Source organism: Rattus rattus, chromosome 5 (assembly GCF_011064425.1).
Source record: "Rattus rattus isolate New Zealand chromosome 5, Rrattus_CSIRO_v1, whole genome shotgun sequence".
NCBI lineage: Eukaryota > Metazoa > Chordata > Mammalia > Rodentia > Muridae > Rattus > Rattus rattus.
Genome location: NC_046158.1, coordinates 107,419,884 through 107,444,939, shown reverse-complemented (window position 1 = coordinate 107,444,939; position 25,056 = coordinate 107,419,884). Strand labels below are relative to the sequence as shown.

Here is a 25,056-nt window from a genome sequence, read left to right as displayed (position 1 = left end):
CACTCCTGGGTTCAAAAGTGTTTTGTTTGAAAAACATAATTGGGCAAAACCAGCAAAAAACTCTTGACAGTAGTGGTGGCGCATGCCTTTAGTCACAGGATGTAGGAGCAGAGGCAGGTGGGTGTCTCTGAGCTGGATGCTAGCCTGGTCTACGTAGTGAGTGCCAGGGCATCTAGGGCCACATAGTGAGACTGTGCTCCCTGCTGGGGACAAAAGGTTACTGAAGTGAGTTGATGACTGAAAATTGAGACTGTTCTACAAAGTAGTACCTTAAAAAGCAATGCTTCAAGGAGGTCACATGTGTTTCTTGATTCTCCCCTGGAGTCTTTACAGTTCTTTTTTCTATGACTCATACAAAAATAACAGTAGCTTCTTACAGTGCACATGAGGGATGCATAAATGAAAAATAGGGAGGAATTCTGTCCACTGTACATCACTTAGTATTTACTAATAGTTATGTAAGAAAATACTTTTGCTTCAATAATGGAACTTTTATATTATAAATAGTGTGAAATTTAGGGCATCATTTCTAGAGAAGAAATTTGAATTGGCCTAAATGTATTTAACATTCAAAAGTGTTTGAGAAATGTTTCTGTAGAGAATAACACTAAGGTGAGTTTGGTTATTGGCCACCCACCTTTAAAACAAACGTGATCAGTGCAGCTGGTGCTGTCTGTCTGCTGTCACTACCAACAGATGTGTACCTTTGTCTTGCTGTTTTCAGTAATCTTTATATTTTGCTTAGGAATGTATGTTTGAGTGTTTTACGTGTATAAATACAAGTACCACATTCACCTGTAGCTAAGTCATTTATTGAAGTCAGACAGTAGGACTTGCCCTTCCCTACCCATGCCTTTTAACCTGCATAATGAAACAAAGTTCCTATTTTTATTCCTATGTTTTAGTGCACATATGCACAGTGTGTTTTGTGACTATGATGAACCAGAAGAGGGGAGGTGTCTTTTCTTACCAACTCCCAAAATAATGATCATCAGTTCACAGCACTGTTGATTAGGGGTGGGATTCACTGTTGTCTCCTGTATTTGGACAGCTCTTAGTACTGGTGGCGTCAGTTTTCTGACTGACCTAGAGGATGATTAGAGAAGTGGCAGATCTCTGACTGCAAAGCATCTCTCTTTGCTTCACTTCAAGGATTCACTTTAAGAGATCTGGAGACTCTTCCCTTTGGGATTGCTCTTCCCATCAGAGATGCAATCTACCACTGTCGGGAGCAGCCTGATTCAGATTGGTCAGAAGCCGTCTGTCTCCTGATTGGACGTCAGGACCTTTCCAAGCAGGCTTGCGAAGGAAATTTACCCAGAGGCAAATCTGTGAGTGTCGACATGGGAAGTTCAGTTTTACCCCAGATAAAATCAGAGCGGAAGCAGTCTTCATTTTCTTTTGCACCTTTATCTATTTTGGTAACTGTGCATATCAGTTTGCCTTTTATGTTAAAAAGCCAGATGGAGTTTATAATGGGGTTGTGAACTTAGTGACTGCCCCATGTTGCCTGGACCTTTTTATGCCCAGAATCAGGATAGGTACGGAGTCAGCAAGCCACCTGCCATGCCTGTTCTACTTGTACCTGTGAAGGCAACCGATTACTACACAGGTAAACCAGAGCCTGTGTGCCCTCCGTGTGGCTAGCTTTGATAATACCTGTTTACTTGTTGATACTTTTTGAAGGGTTCGATTTCTTGATTTATTGAATTCTTAAATAGGTATATATAAATTTGTATAATCCCAGAATAATAGTAAAATTAAACTATTAAAGTTTAATTTATTAAAGTATGCCCCGTGTTGGGGCATACTTTATCCTTAAATCTATTTCAGAATGAGTTCTAAGAAACCCAAAAACAATGATAATTTTGTTTCATTTTTTTAATAATTGTCATTATTATTATTATTATTAGTAGTAGTAGTAGTAGTAGTAGTAGTAGTATTCATTTTTTTTACTTTTTGAGACAGGGTTTTTTGTGTAGACCACAAAGAACTGTTCTAGGACTCAGAGAGATCTGTGACATCCCTGAGCAAACAGTAGGAATCAGACTTGTCTCATTGGCCTTTGAATCATCACAGCACAGTGTGTATGACCACGGTGTGTTACAATAGGTCTGCTGCCTGCCACGAACCTGGGCCAGATTCAGTTCCCACAAGAGTCTGATCTCAAATAGCAACTCTAGTTGACTTGGTATTTGTCCTATTTTATTTACAAAACTCTTATTTTCTTAACCAAGAAAATCCTGAAGTAGTGGTATATGCTTGTAAGCAGAACTTGGAAGACTGAGCCAGGAGGATTACTGTGAGTTCAAGGATAGGATTGCATAGTAAGACCCTGCACTCACACGGAAAAAAGTCTTTGGCATTTAGATTTCTTTTGCTCCTGAGAGCCACTCAGCATATAAACACTATAGATATTAATCTATAAATTATTTAAATGTCAGTCTAGGCAAGTTTATCTAAATTTAGTTTCTTCAATTATGCGTTGTTAAATTTCAGCATGGTTCTGCATTGGTGTTTATGTTCATAGGTTAGGATCTACAGTCACCTATTGCCTAACGGTGACACATATTCTGAGAAATGTGTCCTTAGGTCGCTCTGATGTCTGATCATGGTAGTGTTTGTAGCTGGGTCACTATGCACACATCCTGTCTTAGGGACGCACCCTCACGGATGTGGACTCTTGGTGGAGGTGCTGTGTACTGCACATTATAGTTTGTTTTACATTAGTTACTCCATGGGAACCAAAGTAAGTTTATAAGTACACTGTAGCTGTCTTCAGACACACCAGAAGAGGGCATCAGATCCCGTTACAGATGGTTGTGAGCCACTATGCGATTGCTGGGATTTGAACTTAGGACTTCTAGATGAGCAGTCAGTGTTCTTAACCGCTGAGCCATCTTTCCAGCTCCCAAAGTAAGTTTTTATCGGGACATACATAACCATTTTTTTTTCAGGCAAACATTGTTGCTTCCACACTGAACATTGGATCAGAAAATTAGCATTTTTAGGAACTAGACACATACATAGACATCATAGGTGATAATGAGACCAGCAGTATGTAGCCAGCCTGGGCAACATGGTGCTGTCCCAGTACAGAAAAGCTCAGCTTGTGTGACAGCTTTGAGTGGCTTCAGGAAGTGTACTGGTTATGCTTACCTCTAGTGTAGAGCTCTGTTCCATAGCCTGCTGCCATTCTCAGGCTAGGCAGTGACTCCCTTTTAAAGCACTACGCTGAATCTGTCATGCAGGTGCTCTCATCAGATGTGTCTTCAGGAGCTGAGGCTGAGGAGGAAGATGATGGCATGAATGACTTGAACCATGAGGTTATGTCATTAATATGGAGTGAAGATTTACGGGTGCAGGATGTGCGAAGGCTGCTTCAAAGTGCACAGCCTGTCCGTGTCAATGTGGTACAGTACCCAGAACTCAGTGACCATGAGTTCATTGAGGAAAAAGAAAACAGGTAAAATAGTTCATCTCCTGCCCACTCTATTACACTTGAGACTAGTTTATTCTCCTTTAATGTTTTAACTTTTTTTTTTCTTTTTTCTTTTTTTCGGAGCTGAGGACTGAACCCAGGGCCTTGCGGTTGCTAGGCAAGCGCTCTACCACTGAGCTAAATCCCCAAGCCCCTAACTTTTCTTTTTCAAACGTGTGTGTGTGTGTGTGTGTGTGTGTGTGTGTGTGTGTGTGTGTGTAAGTCAGAGGACAACTTTTGGCTTCAGAATAATCCAGCTCAGACCACTAGGCTTAGTGGCAAGTGCCTTTTCTCAGTAAGCCATCTTGCCAGCTTTGTGGTTAGTTTTAAGTGTTATCTTGCTGTAGTCTAGAATTACCTGGGAGAGAATTTAATTTGAGGACTTATTTAGATCAGTTGATTTGTAGGAATTGTCTTACATAAGCCAAAATGAAGTACCTTTGAAGTTAAAATTTACCTTTTATATTAGCTTTATATTCAATGTCAGTAAACCATCTATAGCTTAAAAATATTTTTTTTTGGGGTTGGGGATTTAGCTCAGTGGTAGAGTGCTTGCCTAGGAAGCACAAGGCCCTGGGTTCGGTCCCCAGCTCCGAAAAAAAAAAAAAAAAAAAAGAACAAAAAAAAAAAAATATTTTTTTGGCTTTTGAGGATATACTTGTACCCTTCTGTTGAAATATAACAGATACTTCAGAAAAGGCAAATGTAAGAGAGGAACAGAATTTGTACATGAAGTATATACTGAACTTACTCTTCTGTGTCTTAATCTAGGAATAGACTTTGAGGAACTTTGTTAATTTTTAGTGTGCTTTAAACTCACACCACTTGTATTAGATACCTTTGTTGTTGTGAAAAAATACCTGACAAGCCACTTAGAAACAGAGGTTGGCTTTCGATCGAACACAGTTCTACAAGGTATGAGGCAGGGTGCTGGGAGTGGCTCCATCTGTAGGGAACCAGCGTGAGGCAACTGGTTCTCCCTCTGAATGAAACCTTGCCTTTATTTCTGCCCTCCCTGGCATCAGACTTACTAAGCTGCTTAGCTGGCCTTGATTTTTCTCCAGCTCAGGCAGGGCTTGCACTGAGCTTCTGTTTTGAGTAGCTGGAATTATAGGAGTGCGAATCAGCTGCGTCTTTTCTTACACTGCTTGAAGGGCATTCGCCACTCACGCTTAGCGGCAGGCCACTGAAACTCCTCAGTTCTCCCACTGTTTTCACAGCACACGCAGTCAGGTTATCACGTGGAATTGAGGGCAGAGCACATAGTTGGGAATGGGGGCTTTTGTAGTACGGCTGCAGTAATTGCTAGCATGTTAGTTCATGAGTTGCTTCAGCTGTAGTAGACATGGTGTACAGTTACACCTCACCTGCTATCGGTCTCAAGTCTGTTCTCTTACAGAACACTCAGTACACTTCGTAGTGCATAGTAAACTCACGGTAGTCAGCCATTATTACAGTGCATTGATTCTTTTTCTGTGTGATCTTTTAGTACAGTGGTTCTCAACCTTCCTAATGCATAACCCCTTAATATAGTTCCTCATGTTATGGTGACCCTTCCAATCGATATATTATTTTCATTGCTACTTCATAACTGTAATTTTGCTACTGTTATGAATTATAATTTAAGTACCTGATATGTAAGTGGCCTTAGGCGACCCCTGCATAAAGGTCATTTGACATTCTCCCCAAGGGGTCACTACCTACAGATTGAGAAACACTTTTCTTATCTATGAAATCAGAATGTATCTTTTTGGTTGGTAGATATAAGTCTCATTGGAGGTCTTTTTTCTTGGTACTGATTGGATTGTGAAGCATCCTATTAGTGGCCTTGTGCATCCAGGGGCTACAGCATTGATGCTGTTGATTTAATTTAATGACTTCTGCAGATGTAATTGAATGATAGGTAAAGCTTTCACCAAAACATTTTATAGGATCCAGCTTCTTGGATTTAAATTTCACACATCACCAGTTATTGTACTGCTGTAATTCCAAGGAATGTTAGAACATTAGAATGTTAGAATCCTCTCTAATGAGCTAGAACAGTACACTTATGTAACTAAGGAGAAATCGGCTTAATGAATATTTTTGTTTGCAGAGATGGTCCTTCGTATCAAATACAACTTTTAAAACCATTTCTAACTTTTGAATGGCAAAATTTTTTGTTAGTTTTTGTTCCAAGGACCTATTTAGAGTAGATGTAATGCAGGAACAAAAATGGGGTGTTAAGTTTTTCTGTGTGACCAACAAAAGCCATTTTAACTTTGAGCATACTTGTATGGATCTGGTGACTGTTTGCTTCCTTTCTTTATGTACAAAACAGAGGTGTCATTTTTGAGGCGTGTTGGTAGAAGGAATGAGGAGAGGATCTCAGCATACTAATGCAGCTCAGCTGAAAATTACACTAAGAAGAACGGCCAAATAATATACTTTCTTTGAACAGGTTAGCATCAGAGTAGAATTTAAGGTTCATGTTTTACTACCCCAGGAGAATTGGATTTCAATCAAAGTAAATTAGCAGAGGAACTCCGTGAGCTTCAGCATCTTGATGGGAGTAGACTTGTGAGAGGAATTGTGGGTCCTCCTATCTCTGTGGTGGTTTGCTCTGTGAGGACTTACTTGATTGCCCATCTTGGTTCCTGTCAGAATAATTCCCTCCTGTGAGATTCCAGCTATGAACTCTGTTAACAGTTTGTGTGTTGGTTTGTATTTTCATTTTAGGCTGCTCCAGTTGTGTCAGCGAACTATGGCCCTTCCAGTAGGACGAGGGATGTTTACCTTGTTCTCATACCATCCTGTTCCAACAGAGCCATTGCCCATTCCTAAATTGAATCTGACAGGTACGTTAAATTCTGGGCTCATTAACAGAGAACTAAGTTCATAGTTCGAACCAAAGAAGTGCTTCTCTGCCCTCAGTGATTGTTAAGCATTAATACCTGCTGTAGTGGTCATCGAAACTCAAATAACAAATTGTGTTGCTTTCTTTTAGCTGTGACAAAGTACTCTGTCTAGCAGCTTAGAGGAGGCAGAGGCAGGTGGATCTCTTAAGTTCTTGACCAGCTGGGGCTACACAGTGAGACCCCGTTTTGTTGTGCTTTTCTAAAAATTGTAAATGATGTGAAAGTCTAATATGTACAGTATTAGTTCTTTTGAGACATTGTTTCTCTGTGTGTTTCGCTACAAATACAACACTATTCATCTATTCAGAATTTGTTTTTTATGACATTTTAGACATCTTTAAAATGGTGTTTTTAAAGTTTTGAAGATTTTGGTAGCTTTATTCATTAATTTATTTATTTTAAATGTCCATGCCATTGTCATTTTGGCACAATGGTCATATCAGTCTCATAAATATCTGTTGATGAGTGGAGCTGACATAAGCCATTCAGAATATAAAGGTGATTTGGCCTTGTCTGTGCACACAGTATGTATCAAAACTCAAAGGAACTAGGAAAAAACAGACTGAACTTAAAACATCACAAACATTCAATTTATATCACTTGTGGACCTTCATATTACAGAATGTTCCTTACTAGTTGCCTGACACAGTGTCTCAATTGCCTCAAAATTTCCACCCTCCTGTGAAGCCTCGTGAATGCCAAGATTATAGGCATGTGGTACCATATTCAGTTAAATTTGGCATTTTAAAGCATTTTAAAAGAAACCGTTTAGCTGTTGTGTCTGGGTGTGCATATGGAGGTGAGAGAACAGAGCTGCAGTTACAGGTGATTGTCGCCTGATGTGTATGCTTGGGAACCGAGCAGGAAGTGTTCTGGACAGTACAGCCTTCCACCTCTCCAGCTACAGATTTGGCATTTTTAACAAGACCATATTTAGATACTTACAGATACACATGGAGAGTCAGAGAAAGGGCAGATTTCTGAAGGTCCCTGCCTCTTAAAATTTATACTGCTTTAATATCCAGACAGCAACATAGGAGTGAGAGTTTGAATGAACCTCAGTGTCCTCAGGCACCGGTTGGAATTCGTTACTCAGGTAGTTAAACTGTGACACTGGCCTTCATTTAGTTTCCATGTATCCCTGCAGCTGCTACAAATGCTAGAGCAGAGAGAACTCTGACCAGACCATCTGAAGCCAAAGCTGTTAGTTATTTTATTGTGTGTTAGCAGTGGACCCTGAAATATTTCAAATAATATAGTTTGCTTTGTTTGATTGCTGTTTCTGGGAGCAGAGTCTCAGTATGTAACACTGAACTCTGACTAGCCTGGAACTCTGTAGACCAGATTGGGCTCCAATTCTCAGAGATCTGCTAGTCTTTGCCTCTGGGTTTTCGGGATTACAAGCTTGTGCCATTGCCAGGCACAGAGAGGGAGAGGGAGAGGGGGAGGGTGTAGAGGGTGGAGAGGGGAGGGTGAAGAGGGTAGAGGGAGAGGGAACGTGCGTTTTAAATATTTTATGCGTGTACCTGAGTGTATGTGTGTGTACCATGTGTGGGAAGGTATCTAAAGAGGTCAGGAGAGGCATTGAATCCCCAGGGTACAGAGCTACACAGACTTGTAAGCTGCCGTATGGGTGCTGGGAAGTAGATCTCAGTGCTCAGCAAGTGAAGCAAGTACTCTTAACCGTGGAGCCATCTCTCTGGGTCTTAATAGGGGTTTTGAATGTAACTTTATTTCAAAGACTTGAACTTTAATTATGTAAATTCTAATTCCCTTTTCCTTTGTCTGCCTAGGGCGAGCCCCTCCGAGAAACACAACTGTAGATCTTAATAGTGGGAACATCGATGTGCCTCCCAATATGGCAAGTTGGGCCAGCTTTCATAATGGTGTGGCTGCTGGCCTGAAGATAGCCCCTGCCTCCCAGATAGACTCAGCTTGGATTGTTTACAACAAGCCAAAGCATGCTGAGCTAGCCAATGAGTACGCAGGCTTTCTCATGGCCCTAGGTCTGAATGGGCACCTTACCAAGCTGGCTACTCTCAATATCCATGACTACTTGACCAAGGTGAGAACATGGCATCCCCATCCTGGCAGCATGCCACATAATTTAAATTCTACTGCACTACCTCCTAATTGTCCTGCTTGCCCTGCTTCATTCCTGCACCTCTATGCTCATCTCATAGCAGGAAACAGTGTTGGTCAGTGTGTGTCTCTTACTCAGAACCATTTAGTCATCTTCTGTTGTCTCGGTCTGCTTCTGGGCCTGTGTGGTCCTGCTCACTTCTGCAGCCTTTGTACTACTGTAACTGCTCTTTCTTTGAGTGTCCCACTTTCCTCTACTTTACTGGCTAATGTGATCTAGTTCTTTAGAGATTCTAATAATTCTCCAGCCCCCCAATAAACAATTATTAGTGTCCTTTAAATAGTCTATATTCTCTGTATTTTTATTTTAATTAATTGTGGCTTTGTATGTCTTTCATTTAGCTTGTTTTCCCCTATTAGAAAGAACACTGTGAACCAAGACCACATGCATTTGATTTGCTACTGTTCTCTCGGTGCCTGCCAACCATGTAGAGGTGCTTATTGAAAGACGCAGGCACTGTTCTACTTAACACTACTTGTGGGGCTGGGGAGATAGCTCAGTTAGTAAAATACTTGTTGTGCACTCATGAAGACTTAAGTTTAGTTCCCAGCACTCACATAAAAATGGCAGCTGTGGTCTAGCACTCTTGTAATTCTGCTGCTGGGGAAGTGAAGAAAAGAGGACCTCAGGGCCTTGCTGAAGCCGGCTTACCTGATTGTAAGTTCTAGGTCTCATGTCTCAAAACTAAGATGGAGAGCTTCCTATGAACAACATCAAAGGTTAATGTCTACTTCTGAATGATGCTTGTGTGTTGTCGTATTGTCTGAGTTTTATTCTGTGTGCCTTTGTAGGGCCATGAAATGACAAGCATTGGATTGCTACTTGGTGTTTCTGCTGCAAAACTTGGCACCATGGACATGTCAATTACCCGGCTTCTTAGCATTCACGTTCCTGCTCTCTTACCCCCGACATCCACAGAGCTTGATGTGCCTCACAATGTCCAAGTGGCGGCTGTGGTTGGCATTGGCCTTGTTTATCAGGGCACAGCTCACAGACATACTGCAGAAGTCCTGTTGGCTGAAATAGGTATGCAGTTAATAGTGCTTGTTTTTACAGGTGTACATTTTCCACTCAAATATACACCCACAGAAAACGATAAAGTTATGAAAATAAAGGAAACAAAGAATAGCTTTTATGAGCACATAGTGATCAGCTAGTCAGCTAAATAACGATCAGCTAGTTAGTTAAAAGAAAAGAGAAAGCCAGGCTCACACGTGGTGGAGCCTAGGCTTCTGCTGCTGTACAGTGGTGGTAAGCCAGGATGGACAAGCCCACAGCCGACCTCTGCTGGACACGCCTGAGCGCTCATCTCGCACCAGGCAGTGTCTAACAGTAGCCTGCACTTAAAATTCCATTGTTTTGGTTCCTAATACCACCTTGTTTTCTTCTGTTGTACAAGAACATTTGAAAAAACCCAGACGATTATGTCCTGTAACCTGTACACACCTCATATCTTTCACTTTCCTTTAATCACTGGCGATTAAGGGCTTTGCATCTTGCAAACAGTGTTATACTTGTGTTGTTTAGGGAATGGTGGTGGAAGTCTGAGTGTTCTTATAAAAGTCTTTTTGGTGTGTGGTTGATTGATTTAATGGGTGCAGGACCTATAGATATGAGGCTACTCTTTGACAGTTTAACTTACAAATTAAAGTAACAAATTAACAACAATAACTGCTGTTAGAGTAGGATGATTATAATGGTCTAGTGATGTTAGGCACTTTTATTTCTAGAGTTTGGCATTTAATTTTTGCAAAACATAGCTGCCAGTAGGGAAACCATAGAAAGTAAAACCTCTGGAGATTTCAGAGTGTGACAGTAAGGACGCATTGTTCTTTGTTACGATTGCATCACATGGCTGCTGCTGCTCCACTACTGCATAATGGGCCACCATGGAGTCGGCCTGATGGCTCTGTTTAGGCTGCACATCTATGGCTTGCTTGCTCTGGTTCTGCTTCACCTATTGAAGGACACAGGTTAGAGGGCCATATTTTGTCTCATTATGTGTCTGTATGAGAACTCAGTAGTAAAGTGTGATTCAGTGCCAGCTAAAGCCCAGGCCACATCTAGCAGCTCCACCAGAGGCTGTGAGGCCATAGGACCCTGAAGATGGGGGCTGAGACTCTGATCTGCTGTGGTGGTAATAGAAGTTATTTGCCAAACCAAAACATTCCTTGTAGTGACAATTTTGTAATTTTGGTTTCTTTAAAATAAAAACACAGAAATATTATAAGAAAGAATGTTTTCATTTTAATCCCAGGGTGGGATATGGGGCTGCTTCCGACTGTCCACAGCAGCTGACTGTGATTTGCCTTGTGCTCAGCAGGGGCGTGATTTTTTTTTGCCAGTTGCATATAGTTTCTGCAGTTGTGTGGCACTTAGAATTCTGAGGTCTTTTCAGAGGGTGTATAACTGCCAGGGCCCAAGAGGGTGTTGTTAGAGGGTTGTTAGTTGGTTATTGGGCGTTAGTCGTGCTTTGGTAAGTAGTTATGTGCAATGAAAAAAAGGAGAAGAAATGAGATCAAACTTGCCCCCAAGGAACTTGATGCCCCAATCAGCAGGAAATAGAGACCTCCTTCCAATCCCTGACTTTGTTCAGGCATCGCTTCCCTTTCCTCTCCTTTCTCTCTTTATCTAGTGTTTGGGGGCTAACAGGGTAGAAGAAAAGGGGTGGAGAAGGGTGGAAGAAAGAAGCTCACACAAAGTAATGAAAAGACCAGCTTCAATTCCTATACCAAAGTAGGTCTGAAAAAGTACTCCAAGGCACTGAGCACCGCTGTTTAGATTCACTCACTTAGACGGTAAGCAAGAGCAGTTGATCCACAGTCTGCACAGTGATGTAGCCACTGTCTCATAGCCACGGCACAGCTCTCTCCTATCCTGCATACAAGATTTCATCTTTGATTCATATGTTTCTTGGTATAGATATCACCAGGATGCACATGGAATTTATATTCTGCTTTTGAAAATGCTTTGTTTTGTGTGTGTGTGTGTGTGTGTGTGTGTTTTGCCTGCATGCATGTCTGCACCATGTGCAGTACCCATGGAGGCCAGGAGAGGGTGTTGGATCTTTTGGAACTGGCGTTGTGAGCTGCCACCATATGCGTGCTGAGAATCAAACCCATGTCCTCTGAAGAGCAAGTGCTCTTAACCACCGACTCACCTCTCCAGTCTCTCTCTTTTTTAATGGGAGAGTCTCAGCCAAGGCTGTTTTTGAACTGTTTCTCCCTCCTCCCCTCCCATGTGCTAGGATTATAACATGCGCTATCTTGTCAAGTTCTTTCAGGGGTGGTTTCTCTCTCTGCTATTATGTGCATAAGTATTACACTAATTACGGTCACATAACCTTTTCTTTTGAATGCCAGTTGTTTTACTCTGGAGAATAAAATTCCAGAACTATGAACTTCTTTCTGGAGAGGTCTTTATATATAACACATTTTTGTTTTTCTAAAGCCTTGGTTCTCAACCTACCTAATGCTGTGATCCTTTAATACAGTTCTTAATGTTGTGACCTGCAACCATGAATTATTGTTGTTGCTATTTCCTAGCTATAATTTTGCTACTCTTACGAATTGTAATTAAACATCTGATATACAGTATATCTGATATGCTACTCCAAAGGGTTTGTTACTCACAGATTGAGAACCAGTGCCCTAAAGCATATTGTAAGTAGAGTGGAATGCTTTTAAAAGTATGAATTTTTTGGGTTCGGTCCCCAGCTCCGAAAAAAAGAACCAAAAAAAAAAAAGTATGAATTTTTACTGTAGACATACATGATTGTAACTGTACTTTTTGACTACTTTATTGGGTTCTTTTATGTACAACTCTGCCGTACCCACATCCCCTCCAACCCCCTACTACTTGGTAGGAGAGAAAGAAGATTAGAGGGGAAAGGTGTTGTCAATCTTGTTAGACTACTTCCTGCTGATTAGGGGCATTGAGTTCTTTGGGGGCAAGTCCAGTCTTTGTCATCAGGATATCCAATTTCTTCTCATCTCTTTGCTTCTGACCACTTGACAACAGCAACAGCAGGAGGGGCAGGAGACTCCTCCGTATCTCTTGGGGCTCTGGCATTTTTATACCCTCTGAAGAGTCCCCAGAATTCCAAACATAAACTATCCTCAGCTGACAGAATCACGCCTCTGCTAGAGCACGAGACAAATCATAGTCAGCTGCTGAGGACAGTCTGAAGCGGCCCCATATCCCACACATGGGATTAAAACAAAAACAGTCATATAACATATCTGTTTTTAAAGAAAGCAAAATTCTCACTTTGCATGCTATTATATAGAATCAAATGGCAATCTGGAAAAACACTTTAATTTAATTTAAATTGTAAATTTTATTTTTAGTGAAAACAGTTTTTTAAAAGTAATTGTCTCGTATTTTAAGTGTTGGGGCCTCTAGTGTGGAGGTCAGAGGACGGTTAGCTGGGTTGCTCGCCACCCCCAATATGTGTGCTGGGCTGGGCTGGGGTTTCCTTCCCCCATGTGCGTGCTGGGCTGAGGTTGCCCTTCCCACGTGTGTTGGTATCACACTTTAGGTTGTCAGGCTTGGCAGTACTGGGTTCTAGCTAGACCCAAAGTAATTGCCTCCTTAAAAACCACAATTTTTACCTCTTGGCAAATTTTTTTGGGGGTAAAACCAAGTGTTTGAAAGTCATTGCTGATAGAAGTTGTAATGGGTTTAAGAACCTTTTGGGAGCTTTAGGTAGACTTGGAAGTTGGATACCTTTTGAACAGTGTCTTTGAACAGCTCAAGCAACTAGAAAATGAACTCCCGAAAACTCGCACAAGTTGGGGTTTTTTAATAGGTAGCTTGACCTGTGTTTCTCTGTCCTCCACAGGGCGGCCCCCTGGTCCAGAAATGGAATATTGCACTGACAGAGAATCCTACTCCTTAGCTGCTGGCCTGGCCCTGGGCATGGTTTGCTTGGGGGTGAGTAGTCTGTCTCCTGCTTTTACGCAGGACATCTTTGAATTGAATGGAACAGCCTTAGTCCTCAGCTCTGAATGCTATCTATGACTTAACCCAGTACCCAACCTTTTCTTCTAAAGGATTCTTTTTTCATTGTCCTTCTAGTTTGTAGTGGAGAAAAACTATAGTGAACTGAGATATTTATCTTTCCTCACTTAAGTGTTTGCAGTTAAACTATGATTTTTATTTTTATTTTATGTGTATGAATTTTTGCTTGCATGTGTGTCTGTTCACCATGTATGTGCAGTGCCTGCAGAGGCCAGAAGATGGCATTAGATCTCCTGGAACTAGGGTGACAGATAGCCATCACGTGGGTGCTGGGTATTGAACCCAGGTCCTCTGGAAGAACAGCTTGTGCTCTTTACCACTGAGCCATCTCTCTAGTCCTGAAATTTCTTGAAAAAGTTCAAATAAGATTAAGATGAAGAATGATAAACCACTCTGGAAGAAACCAGCGCTCGGTAGATAAGAATATCTGTATCTACTGTGTAAGCACGAGAACTTGAGTTTGGATTTCAGTACACACTGAGAATGATAGAGCAGGATTCCCAGCATCTTACTGTGGCTCCCGTGCACATATGTACACACACAAGTAGCCGTACATGTGTAGCTCACACATATACACCACACTCACACACATATTTATTCACATACATATATTTATCACTTTCTTCTCTTCCTCTATAAATATAAGGATAGAAATATTGTGAAAATATATATGATTAGAAGAAGCCTTAAGAATCTGTAGTAATTGTAGAAATAGCCTTAATCATCTTGTGCTACTCTGTTATCACTGCATTCCAGAATGTTGCCATAGCAGATCTTGCTTTGTGAAAGAGTGCAGTGTCTGATTGATTCATCTTTAACTCCATCCAAGGGAGTCTTCAAAACTACCAAAAACATCTCATGTAATTACTGTCTTTTACTTGGAATGTGATTTCTTTGAAAAACCACCACGGCAGTATTCTAGTCAAGCTAAATGATGTTCAAAATGTTGTAGTGGAACATAAAATCTGTCATTGTCGGCTATGTTTGTCCTCACATCTGGCATACGAGCAAAACAAGGCACTATGTAAAAAGCATCACATTGTGGATTGAGACTGGAATTTTGGTCCCGACTTGTGACGAGTCCAATCATTTAACTGCATTAGTTTCTGTCTGTTGGCCAGGCAGCCCCATGGCTGTTGAGCAGAGCTGCTGTGTTTGACATTCAACCTTGCCATTTAGTAGCTGGGTAACTTGGGCTGGGTTAAGTTGCACCCCCCTTTCCGCATTAAAAATGAGATTCTTACTAGTAGCTCCTCAGTAGTATCCTACACTCTGACCAAAACACCTTATGGAGGACCTCAAGTCAGGAGTCAGGGGCCGAAACCATGGAGGATGCTGCTTGTTGGCTCAGTCTGGCTTGCCCACAGGCTTGTGCTGAGCGCCTGTTGTTTTATAACCCAGGACCACTTGCATGGGGATGGTGCCACCCACAGTGTTCACAGTTCAGCTTTTGAATATGTACTTGATCTTTTCTTTTACTCTGAGTGTAATTGCGTCTTTCGATTTTTTCATGTATTTTATGAAACAAAAATATATAGATCTAAAAATACATCATAACTTTGATGAGACTTAATAGCCTGACATTAATTAATATGTATAATGTTTATTGTAATTGGAAGAAACCTCAAAATTAGAATAGGCTCTTCTGAAGTGTGTCCTTTTATTTATCATGAATGCATGTTCTTGATTTACTGCTGTTAAGACTTCTTTTCACCTCAGTTATTTGATTTTCCCAGCATGGCAGCAATTTGATTGGCATGTCTGACCTCAATGTGCCCGAGCAGCTGTATCAGTACATGGTCGGAGGTCACAGACGTTTTCAAACTGGAATGCACAGGGAGAAACATAAGTCTCCAAGTTATCAGATCAAAGTAAGTCAAGTCAGAGGGAAAGATCAGAGCCCCAGGCTGAGAGGTTAGCTGCCCAGTAGTGGCTTTCCTACCACTAGCTGTAAGCGTGCTGAGCTCTTACATGAGTAACTTCTCTCACCAGGAAGGAGATACCATAAACGTGGACGTGACTTGTCCAGGCGCTACTCTGGCTCTGGCTATGATCTACTTGAAAACCAATAACAGGTATCAGCACCCTCCCTGTCCTGCATGACGCATGGCATGCTTTTTGCCCTCAGCAGTACAGTCTTCTCGTGTGTATCTCCCGTGTACTGGAGCAGCCTGATGTCTTTCTCTCAGAGGATGGAGCTGAATAGACTTTCTGTAGCACTGTTTGCTTTAGTAATGGTGTGTGTCAGGAATCTTGTCTCAGGGTCTTCAGGGTATCAGTCCCAGAACCCTCAAATGTTCAAGTCTGTCACATAAATGCAGGAGATGTGCACATGATTTATGCACTTCATCTTGCTACTTCAGATCATCTACAGGTTACTTATAATATGGAACATGTTTGTATTTGCCATATGAATGGTTGTTAATACCATATTGTGTAGAGAATCACGATTAAAAAATCAAAAGACCATCTGTGTTTAATTTAGATGTAAGGTTTTTTCCCCCTCTGGTCTTTTCAAGTGGATGTGGAAGAAAAGGTTATGGAGGGCAAGCTCAAGGAACTGCCTGCTTCCTTTCAGTAATTTAGCATATCCTTGTGAGTACTGTTTAGCCATAGCCAGAAATACTTATCATCATTTTGTCCTTGGTTACCATTTATAAAAATGGTTTCTGCTTTGTTTAGAAGCTTTTCTAATGATTAAACCTTCTATATTCTATATACTTCTGAGTTATGTTCTCAGATCACCTTAATTCTTTTAAGTTGAAAAATACTCTGAGATTAGTGAAACTCTACAGTGTTCTCAATTCTTTTAGTTCCAAAAATTTTATGCAGAATTAACAAAGTTGTAAAAGATATTATTAGTCTTCTATTTGAATGAATGTATGTCAGCTGATACTGGAGATATTTCAGTCAACAAGACAAAACTTAACATACCCTCATGGGACTTATTTCTATAATAAGACATAAAAACATAAGTCTTTCATCAGCATATGTGAAGCATTATGAAAAGGCTACCTTTGCTGGAGAAGGGCGATGATTTGTGGTCTTGAGTTTTGAATGCTTGGCCTCTTCCTTGAGCAGCTTCCTTCATTGTTACTCCTCTGCCAACAGATCTATTGCTGATTGGCTGCGAGCTCCTGATACCATGTATTTGCTCGACTTTGTGAAACCAGAGTTCCTCTTGCTTAGGGTATGGTGCTTTGTCATTTCATTGTTCTCTACATGAGGAGGTGGGGCACCGATGTGATCCTCAGGTTTAGCTGCAAGTCTAAATGTCTTTCCATGGAGGGGTTTACTTTTAGCCTGTCATATTTTTCTGATTGACAATGTTCTTTTGAAGTTTCCAAGAAAGAACTTAGAAGGGCTAGGAAAGGTGACCACCTTGATAGATAATAATTAGAATGATGTTTCTTATATTATTATTAAAAACTCACTAAGAGGCAGCCTGTGACCAGGATCTTGTATTATTTTTAGTATCCTTGAGGATGCAGAAGTACTGTTGTGGTTGTAATGAGAGTAACCGTTCAGTACGCTCTAAAGTTGTTCTGTAGTCCTTTCATGTTTGAACTTACCCAGCTTTTAAGATCTGAGTCTTTATTTTTATATGTTTAGTTGATAGTCTGTGTTTTAAAGTAGTTGTTAGTTGGGAACTAATTCTTAGTTTACTTACTGTTAAAATTGTTGGGGAATATATGAGCTTTGCCTTATTATTAATTTTGTCTAATTTTTAAGACACTTGCTCGGTGCCTGATCCTGTGGGATGACATTTTACCGAATTCCAAGTGGGTTGACAGCAATGTTCCTCAGGTAGGTACAGATAATAAGTACTGTGACATTCATAACATGGATTGGGATTTCTTGCAAGGTTTCCAACGTGCTATCGAATATTTTTTCTTGTGGAAGCAATTGTTTACGTTTCGGGTATCTTTTTCAAGATTTGTGTTTTGACCATTTTTAAGCATGTATGTATTTAAATGTGGATACTGGTGCTTAAGGAAGCGTTGGATCCCTCTGGAGGTGGAGTCGCATGCAGTCGTGAGCTGCCTGCAAGTCAAGTCCTGGAAGAGCATGCTGCTTCCTACTGCTGAGCCGTCCTCCTGCTCATCTGTAGGGGATCTTTTGAAGACAGAGAAACTTTAATTTCACAAGTGTACACTGAAGGCCAAGGGAATGACACAGCAGCTAAAGTGCTTACCTTGGAAGCTAGAAAAGCACAGCTAAAACGTCCAGGCCTTCCCCCAGGGTGGTACTGCTCTGTAGGTGTGGTCATGGGCCGAGGTGGCCTGCAGTTCATGTGAACTGTTACTTCCCAGACCTGTTGGAAGACCAAGGCTATTTCTGGACCTCTCCTGGCTATATGATAGGGGGTGTAGACTGCTGTGGTGGTGGATTGGGTGGTGCTAGAATTACTTCACTAAGCTTACTGTGTGTACTGTACTTGTGTGGTTGTGCTTTCTGAAATGCTGGGGTGGGTGTGATGTTAGCATCCTTGGGTCCCATATAAACTGTGGTGGAGAAGGTAGAGATGGGATCCCTGCACAGGCTGGCTGACAAGACTAGACATATTGTTTGACTAAGAGATCCTGTTTCAATGAATAAGGCAGAAGAAGGACCAAGGGAGATTTCTGACCTCAACCCCAGGCCTCTGTGCCTGTAGAACTCAAAGTTGGCTCCAGACACTCTAAGACCAAGTTCTTAGGACAGTGAGATTTATTTGTCCCAGAGGGACAAAGGGCAGGGAATAAGAGACAGAGGAGATAGAGGATGAGGAGAAGGGAGAGGGGTAAAGGGTATTTGTCCCAGGGGGACAAGGGACTGCCTCTGGAAAGAAAGGATACAGACAGGAGACAAATGTGGCCTGCAGACAAATGGCAGTTTATAAAGATAAAAGGATGCGTTGCTTAATTTTAACTGGACAGGTTAAGTAGGTCACCCACAAGGGGCTTTTGGTTGCTGGACTTCAATACGTTGATAGTTGGACCTTGGTGGTCAGCCTCAGGAGGAGGAAGTGGCTAAATAAGGGAACAGACCTTGCTGGCGAGTTTTAGGAAGGCAGTTTAGCAGTTTAGGAAGGAAGAGGGAATGGAGGAGGGACAAGGCCTGCCAGAGCCATGTTTGCCCTGGCTGGGCAGGCCAGAGCCCCTTTAGTACCCATCACACACACAGGGGCAGGCACCTACATACACACAAGCTCGCGCGTGTACATGTACACACCAGTTGCAAATGCACATGAAAAGCAGTAAAAAAAAAGCGCAAAACATTTTATACTGACCTTTCAGCCTTCTTTTTTGTCCTCAGAACCTTTGAAATTGTACTGTTCAAAATTAGATGTACTAGAATTCTCTAAAGAACTATTTTTGATATTCTTACTCTACTTATACACTTATCTAAGATTGTTTATAAAATTGTCAATTTTATCATATATTCTAAATAAGCTGAGTGTATTAGTTAAAAACAAGCAGTCTCCTTTGTTATGAGACTTGAGAATCAGTATTGTAACCAGCTGTTGCTAAGAGCCAGTGTGTGCCCTGCATTGTTCCCTATTTTAAAACTAAAATGTGAGTAGATGTTATATGAACACCCGTGTTACTACAGATTCTATAGTTCACACTTTATTGTGTAAGCTTGTTTAATTATGTATCTATCGGCTTACCTATTCCATTATTTTATTCGTAAGTTTTAAATACATTTTCAAGTTGTAAATAGTAATGAATGTCTCCTAATATCTCAATATGTGTATCATTAACTAGATATTATTTTTATTTTCATTTTTCTATTGAGATAAAATTTCTGTACCATGGAACACATAATTAAATGTAATATTTATATTTAATATCACATGACAGTGACATGCGTGTGGACGCAGACTTGTGTCCCATATACCGCTTCACTGACACTCATCCTCCCACACGCAAACATTCTGTTTTTTTCCCTAAAGGTGTTAATTTTACTGATGAATCTATTTTAATGAAGCCGCCTGCAGTACATGTCTTTTGTGTGAGCCTTCTCTTCTGCTCAGCATGCTGTGCGATATCACTGAGAGTGTTAATGGTCCATCTCTAGGTTTATTCTGTCATGTGAATGTGCCAGTTTCTTGTCTTTTGTCAGGGCAGCTTCAGCTGTCATGGGTCAGGCTCCTGTGAAGATTTGCAACAACTAGTACATATTTGCTGAAGTTTAGGGCGTTGTGCTACATGGGCAAAATCATCCAAATCAGAAGGGGTGGGAGCAACCCAGAAGACCCGGCTGGTCTGAAACTCTCCTGTTTCTACTTCCTGAGTGCTGGGCTCACAAGCACACACCACACAAGAGGTGTTATTTCTTGTACACCTCTAACCTGCTTCAAGTGATTCTGGTTTGATCTCTCCTGTTTTTAGTTTTTTATAACTTAAGGAGACCATAGGAAAATGACAAAGGACCAGATTCTAGAGGGCGTTTCTTCCCAGCTATTGACAGCTCATATTCTTAGTGATGTTTTTCTCAGCTGACGATCAGTGTGCTGTTGTGACCATGGCTGCATAGGGATACCTATAGCCAACACAAAAGGCTTCTGTATACAGCAAGCTAATTGTAAGAGCTGTTGGTGGATTATAGATGAGTCAGAGCTGTCAGGCAACTTGTGTGTGGCCATATGGTTGGGCTTTGAAGCTAGGCCTTTAAGCTTTAGGGTACATGTTCTATTAAAGATCCAAAGGAGGCCCAGCAAGATGGCTCAGTGAGTTGGTAAAGGCTCTTGCTGCCAAGCTTGGTGACCTGAGTTTAATCCCAGGGTTGCCTATATGTTAGAAATGTAGCTACAAGAAGTTCTTTGAACATGCACCCCCCCCACACACACACACAAACTCAACAAATATATAAGCAAATAAATTTAAAAAATGATTTAATGGAAGTGTCTACTGCCAAAACCTATTCCCTCTATGGCGTTGCAAACCCTATCAGCTCCTTCAGTTCTTTCTCTAACTCCTCTATTGTGGACCCCATGCTCAGTCCAGTGGTTGGCTGGGAGCATCCACCTCAGTATTTGTCAGGCTCTGGCAGAGCCTCTCAGGAGATATCTAGACACCCCACTCCACCCCCAGAGCTCCTAGGGTCTAAACCACCAACCAATGACTACACATGGAGGAACCCATGGCTCCAGCTGCATATGTAGCAGAGGATGGCATTGTCTCACAAAAATAGGAGGAGAAACCCTTGGTCCTGTGAAAGTTCATTTCCCCAGTGTAGGGGAATGCCAGGGTGTTGAGGTGGGAGTGGGAGCATCTTCATAGAAGCAGGGTTGGGGGGCTATGGGAGAGGAGGGAAAAGGGATAACATTTGAAATGTAAATACATAAAATATCCAGTTAAAAAAAAGAAATAACCTGTTCCCATATGATGTTACAGGTAAGTTCTAGTACATATGAATGTATATGTAAATTACTTACTTTGGGGTTTATTTTCTGTAAGTACAGCCGTGATAGTTATGACATATTTATAACTAGAACAGTGGTGTTGAGACATTATTGCTTTTCTATGTTGGCAGATTATAAGAGAAAATAGTATCTCTCTGAGTGAAATTGAATTGCCTTGTTCAGAGGACTTGAATTTGGAAACCTTGTCGTAAGTAATATAATTCATTAGTTAACTACGTTAGCGCCTGTCAGATCGCTTACTTACACAGGAGAGCCAGGGCTTGATTTGAGTAATTCTGAATCCCTCATGTGAGGTACCGTAGGTCCTGTCACACACACACACACACACACACACACACACACACACACACACACACACACACACACACACACACACACACACACACAGAGAGAGAGAGAGAGAGAAAATATTAATTAAAATATTAATTGTACTTTCTCTTTTTTCATTCTTTCCTTGGTGGGAGCACTCTAAAGATGTCCTTCCTGGTAGTTTATAAAGACTGTCGTGGAAGAGGCAGGCTACATCAGTGAGGGTCACATGGTCTTCTGCAGAACCATGGAGATCTGCTGATTGGATAGGGACCTTCTTCCCCATTCTCAGAAGGCTGTAGATTAGTTTGCAAAAGATGAGTATTTATTATTTCTATTCCATGCTAATGGATTTTAAAGGACAATAACAACATTGTTTCTTGTAATTTGTTTTCAGGCAAGCACACGTCTACATCATCGCAGGAGCCTGCTTGTCTCTGGGTTTTCGATTTGCTGGCTCAGAGAACTTATCAGCATTTAACTGTCTGGTGAGGACTGCCTTGCTCGTGCTGTGTGCTGGGTGTTGTCCTTTTAACCCAAGCCTTAAGATGCCACTTTTAACTTCTCAATTTTTCTTCTCCTCTTCCAGCATAAATTTGCAAAAGATTTTATGAATTATTTATCTGCACCCAATGCTTCTGTAGTAAGTCTTATTTTTTTTCTTTCACCTGTTTGGAAATAAGTGAACAAAGAACATTTATAGATAAACCAGACACTCGGAAGTTATCAAATACCTTCGCTATTTAAATCTAAAACAAGGCTTGGAGCACTGCTCTCTTTATGTTTTAGCTTTAAGGTAGTAAATTAGGTGAGAACATGCTTACCCTTGAGACTGTGATTAGCCTGGAAGGATGTGTGTATTTCTAATTCTTGTGACAAGAGAATAAATGAGATATGTAATATTGTGGATTGTCATACTTCATATACTGTCATATTATTGAATGCTGAAATGTCCTTTAAAAAAAAAACACCTAGTGAATATACAGTCATTCTCCAGACATTACTTCTCCAATAACAAGGAGACTGCAAGATTTTATATCCTGGTTAACAACACAGACCTATGCAGTAGTTTTTATAATGTGAAAAATTAGAAATATCAAAAATGACCAAGTATTTAAGTTACAGCATATCCATATGCTCTTACACATTGGATGTGTAAGATTGTGCTATATAAGGTTTTCTGTGTTTGAAAATTGCTTATAAGTTATTAAAAGGGTTATCAGGTACAGTAGTGTCTGCTTTTTATCTAGGAATATGTGTGTGTGTGTGTGTGTGTGTGTGTGTGTGTGTGTGTGTACAGGAAGAGTTTCTGAGTGACGGTACAGGAGTAATGGCAGTGGTCAGTGGGTGGTGTACTGTATATGCTGTGATGCTCCAGAGTATTCATTTTTTTTTAAGATTTAGTTTTAAAATTCCAAACATTGTAATCTTCCAATGTCAGATATTTTTTGGTAATGAAGAAATGTAACACTAGGTACTGTTTTTCTGTCACCAGACAGGGCCCTACAACCTCGAAACCTGCCTGAGTGTTGTCCTGCTGTCTCTTGCCATGGTGATGGCTGGCTCTGGGAACCTGAAGGTGTTGCAGCTCTGCCGCTTCCTGCATATGAAGACGGGCGGAGAGATGAACTATGGCTTCCACTTGGCCCACCACATGGCCCTGGGCCTTCTCTTTTTGGGAGGAGGAAGGTAATGAATGCTTTGCTTTGTTTGTTCTTTAATAAAAGAGTTCATGAGGGAGATCTATACAAGTGATCTATTTTTTCAATTTTAAAACTACATTTTTCTGTTGGCTTTTTTTCATACAGATGTTGGAATTTGTCATTTTCCATAGTAAATAACTGGAAAGAACATTAATTAGAGCTGCATTGACAGCACCAGTGGCAGAGGGTTGAAGTCCCTTGCTGTGTTATCTTTCACCTATGGCTACACTTACTTATCTGGTGTCTTGTGAGATAGAGCTTATGACCAGGATGTGTATGTTCTTAATATAGTTTGTGACAATTGCTTCTTTTTATTAATTTAGTTAATTCCGAATACTTAAAGGCTGGGGCTGTAGCTCAGCCATAAAGCACTTGCCTGTCATGGGCAGGGCCCAACCTGTGAATTCTTGGCACAGCAATAAAAATTAAAAGACCCAACAAGGATGGGTAAAGGAATGCTATCTATAAGAATTTTTTAGTATTTTACGACTTTGAAATTATTTTCTTTCAAATAAGTACCTGCATTTAATGAAGGCTCACAGCCACTTCTACATTCTACAGGTGGGACTCCCTGCTTTCTTTACAGATTGAGTCACTTTTCTTTAGCTGAGCTTCTGCCTTTTTTTTAAATATTTAATTTTTAATCATGTGTTTGTATGTGTATCTGTGTGTCTGTCTGTCTTTGTGAGGGTTTATGCACGTGAGGACTGGTGACTATTTAGATCTGGAGCTTGGGTTACAGCCAGTTGTGAGCCACCCAACAAATTGGCTGAGAGCCAAACCTGGGTCCTTTGAAGAGCAGCTCAACTCTCAAGCAGTGAGCCATCTCTCCAGGCCCTGACACTGCATTTTAGTGGTTTGGGTTTTTTTTTTTTTTTTTTTTTTTTTTTTTTTTTTTTTTCGAGCTGGGGACCAACCCAGGGCCTTGCGCTTCCCTAGGCAAGCGCTCTACCACTGAGCTAAATCCCCAACCCCTGGTTTGGTATTTTTTAACTGTTATATGTTTTCTATAATATCGACATTTATAACATCCTGCATTGTTGGGCTTAATCTCCAAGTTTCTAATGTTAATATATGAATATTCATCTTTGAATTTTGGTTTATCAAAGTGATAAAATACTTCATCGTCCTCACTTTGTGCTATTTTAGGGTAAGCCTTGCTTATTAATTCCTGGGTTGTTTTAACATTTGTAGAATTGCTTCTGCTTCGAATGGTAGTCAGTCTGGAAGTGATGTAAGAGATGTGTAGCCCACGAAGGACACACTTTATTATGGCATCTTACTAGGATACCTTGTTGTAGAACCCCACGCTTCTGACCCAAGCATGCCTGAAGATCTGGGCAGGGAAACTAATAGTGTCTTCCCCGGCCTTTGCTCTGCAGGTACTCTTTGAGCACATCCAACTCGTCCATCGCTGCCCTTCTCTGCGCCCTTTACCCACATTTCCCAGCCCACAGCACTGACAACCGGTGAGTCTCATGAATTGCTTAGCCTAATTTCTGAGTTCTACTTTACTTTCATGGACTATTGCTTTGTTTTTGAGCTTAGGTCCCTGGCTAAATTTTTTAAATGTCTCTTTCAAAGTATTAGACTAGAAGAAAATTCTGGACATTTGATGCCTGATCATTCTTACATATGTCAAACTGTTGTAAATCCACATGTAAGCCAGATAGAGTTATCTTTAGGTATAAATTAACCAAACAAACTTTAGGGAAGTACAAAAATATTTTCTATTACAATTATTTAACTCCAAGAAAAAAAATATAATCTGAATTAGTGGTGGTGTGAATTTTCTTTACACAATTGCTGAGAAGTTTTGTGTAAATAACATCAAAGAGGGACAAAAATAGAGACCTATAAAAAATAAAACAGTCAACTTAGAAGTGGCAGGAAACAGTAGTCTAAGTCATATAACGTGAGCATTAGAGAGCATTGTAGAGCACAAAGAATGACTATCATCTCCTTTTCTAGGGAGGTGTCCAGAATAAGGGACTTCTTTTGTGTACTGGGAGAGGGAAGAGAGTAGTTCCTGATAAATGACATTGTAGGCAGCCGGCACTGCATGTAATCTGTTGTCTGTCCAAAAGTCA

At 40.8% G+C, this 25,056-nt stretch overlaps 1 protein-coding gene across 1 annotated transcript in view; it reads left to right on the top strand.

Moving 5' to 3' along the window:
* The window catches only part of Anapc1 (anaphase promoting complex subunit 1), a 74,194-nt gene that overhangs the window by 33,606 nt on the left and 15,532 nt on the right, over nucleotides 1-25,056 (top strand). The window contains exons 25-39 of the mRNA XM_032904183.1: nucleotides 1,153-1,331; nucleotides 3,252-3,466; nucleotides 6,200-6,318; nucleotides 8,172-8,443; nucleotides 9,313-9,547; nucleotides 13,365-13,456; nucleotides 15,280-15,414; nucleotides 15,536-15,618; nucleotides 16,655-16,733; nucleotides 17,276-17,350; nucleotides 21,065-21,141; nucleotides 21,661-21,751; nucleotides 21,853-21,906; nucleotides 22,759-22,952; nucleotides 24,349-24,435. Coding sequence (XP_032760074.1) covers nucleotides 1,153-1,331; nucleotides 3,252-3,466; nucleotides 6,200-6,318; nucleotides 8,172-8,443; nucleotides 9,313-9,547; nucleotides 13,365-13,456; nucleotides 15,280-15,414; nucleotides 15,536-15,618; nucleotides 16,655-16,733; nucleotides 17,276-17,350; nucleotides 21,065-21,141; nucleotides 21,661-21,751; nucleotides 21,853-21,906; nucleotides 22,759-22,952; nucleotides 24,349-24,435 — 1,987 coding nt within the window. The remainder of the gene's footprint in view (nucleotides 1-1,152; nucleotides 1,332-3,251; nucleotides 3,467-6,199; nucleotides 6,319-8,171; nucleotides 8,444-9,312; nucleotides 9,548-13,364; nucleotides 13,457-15,279; nucleotides 15,415-15,535; nucleotides 15,619-16,654; nucleotides 16,734-17,275; nucleotides 17,351-21,064; nucleotides 21,142-21,660; nucleotides 21,752-21,852; nucleotides 21,907-22,758; nucleotides 22,953-24,348; nucleotides 24,436-25,056) is intronic.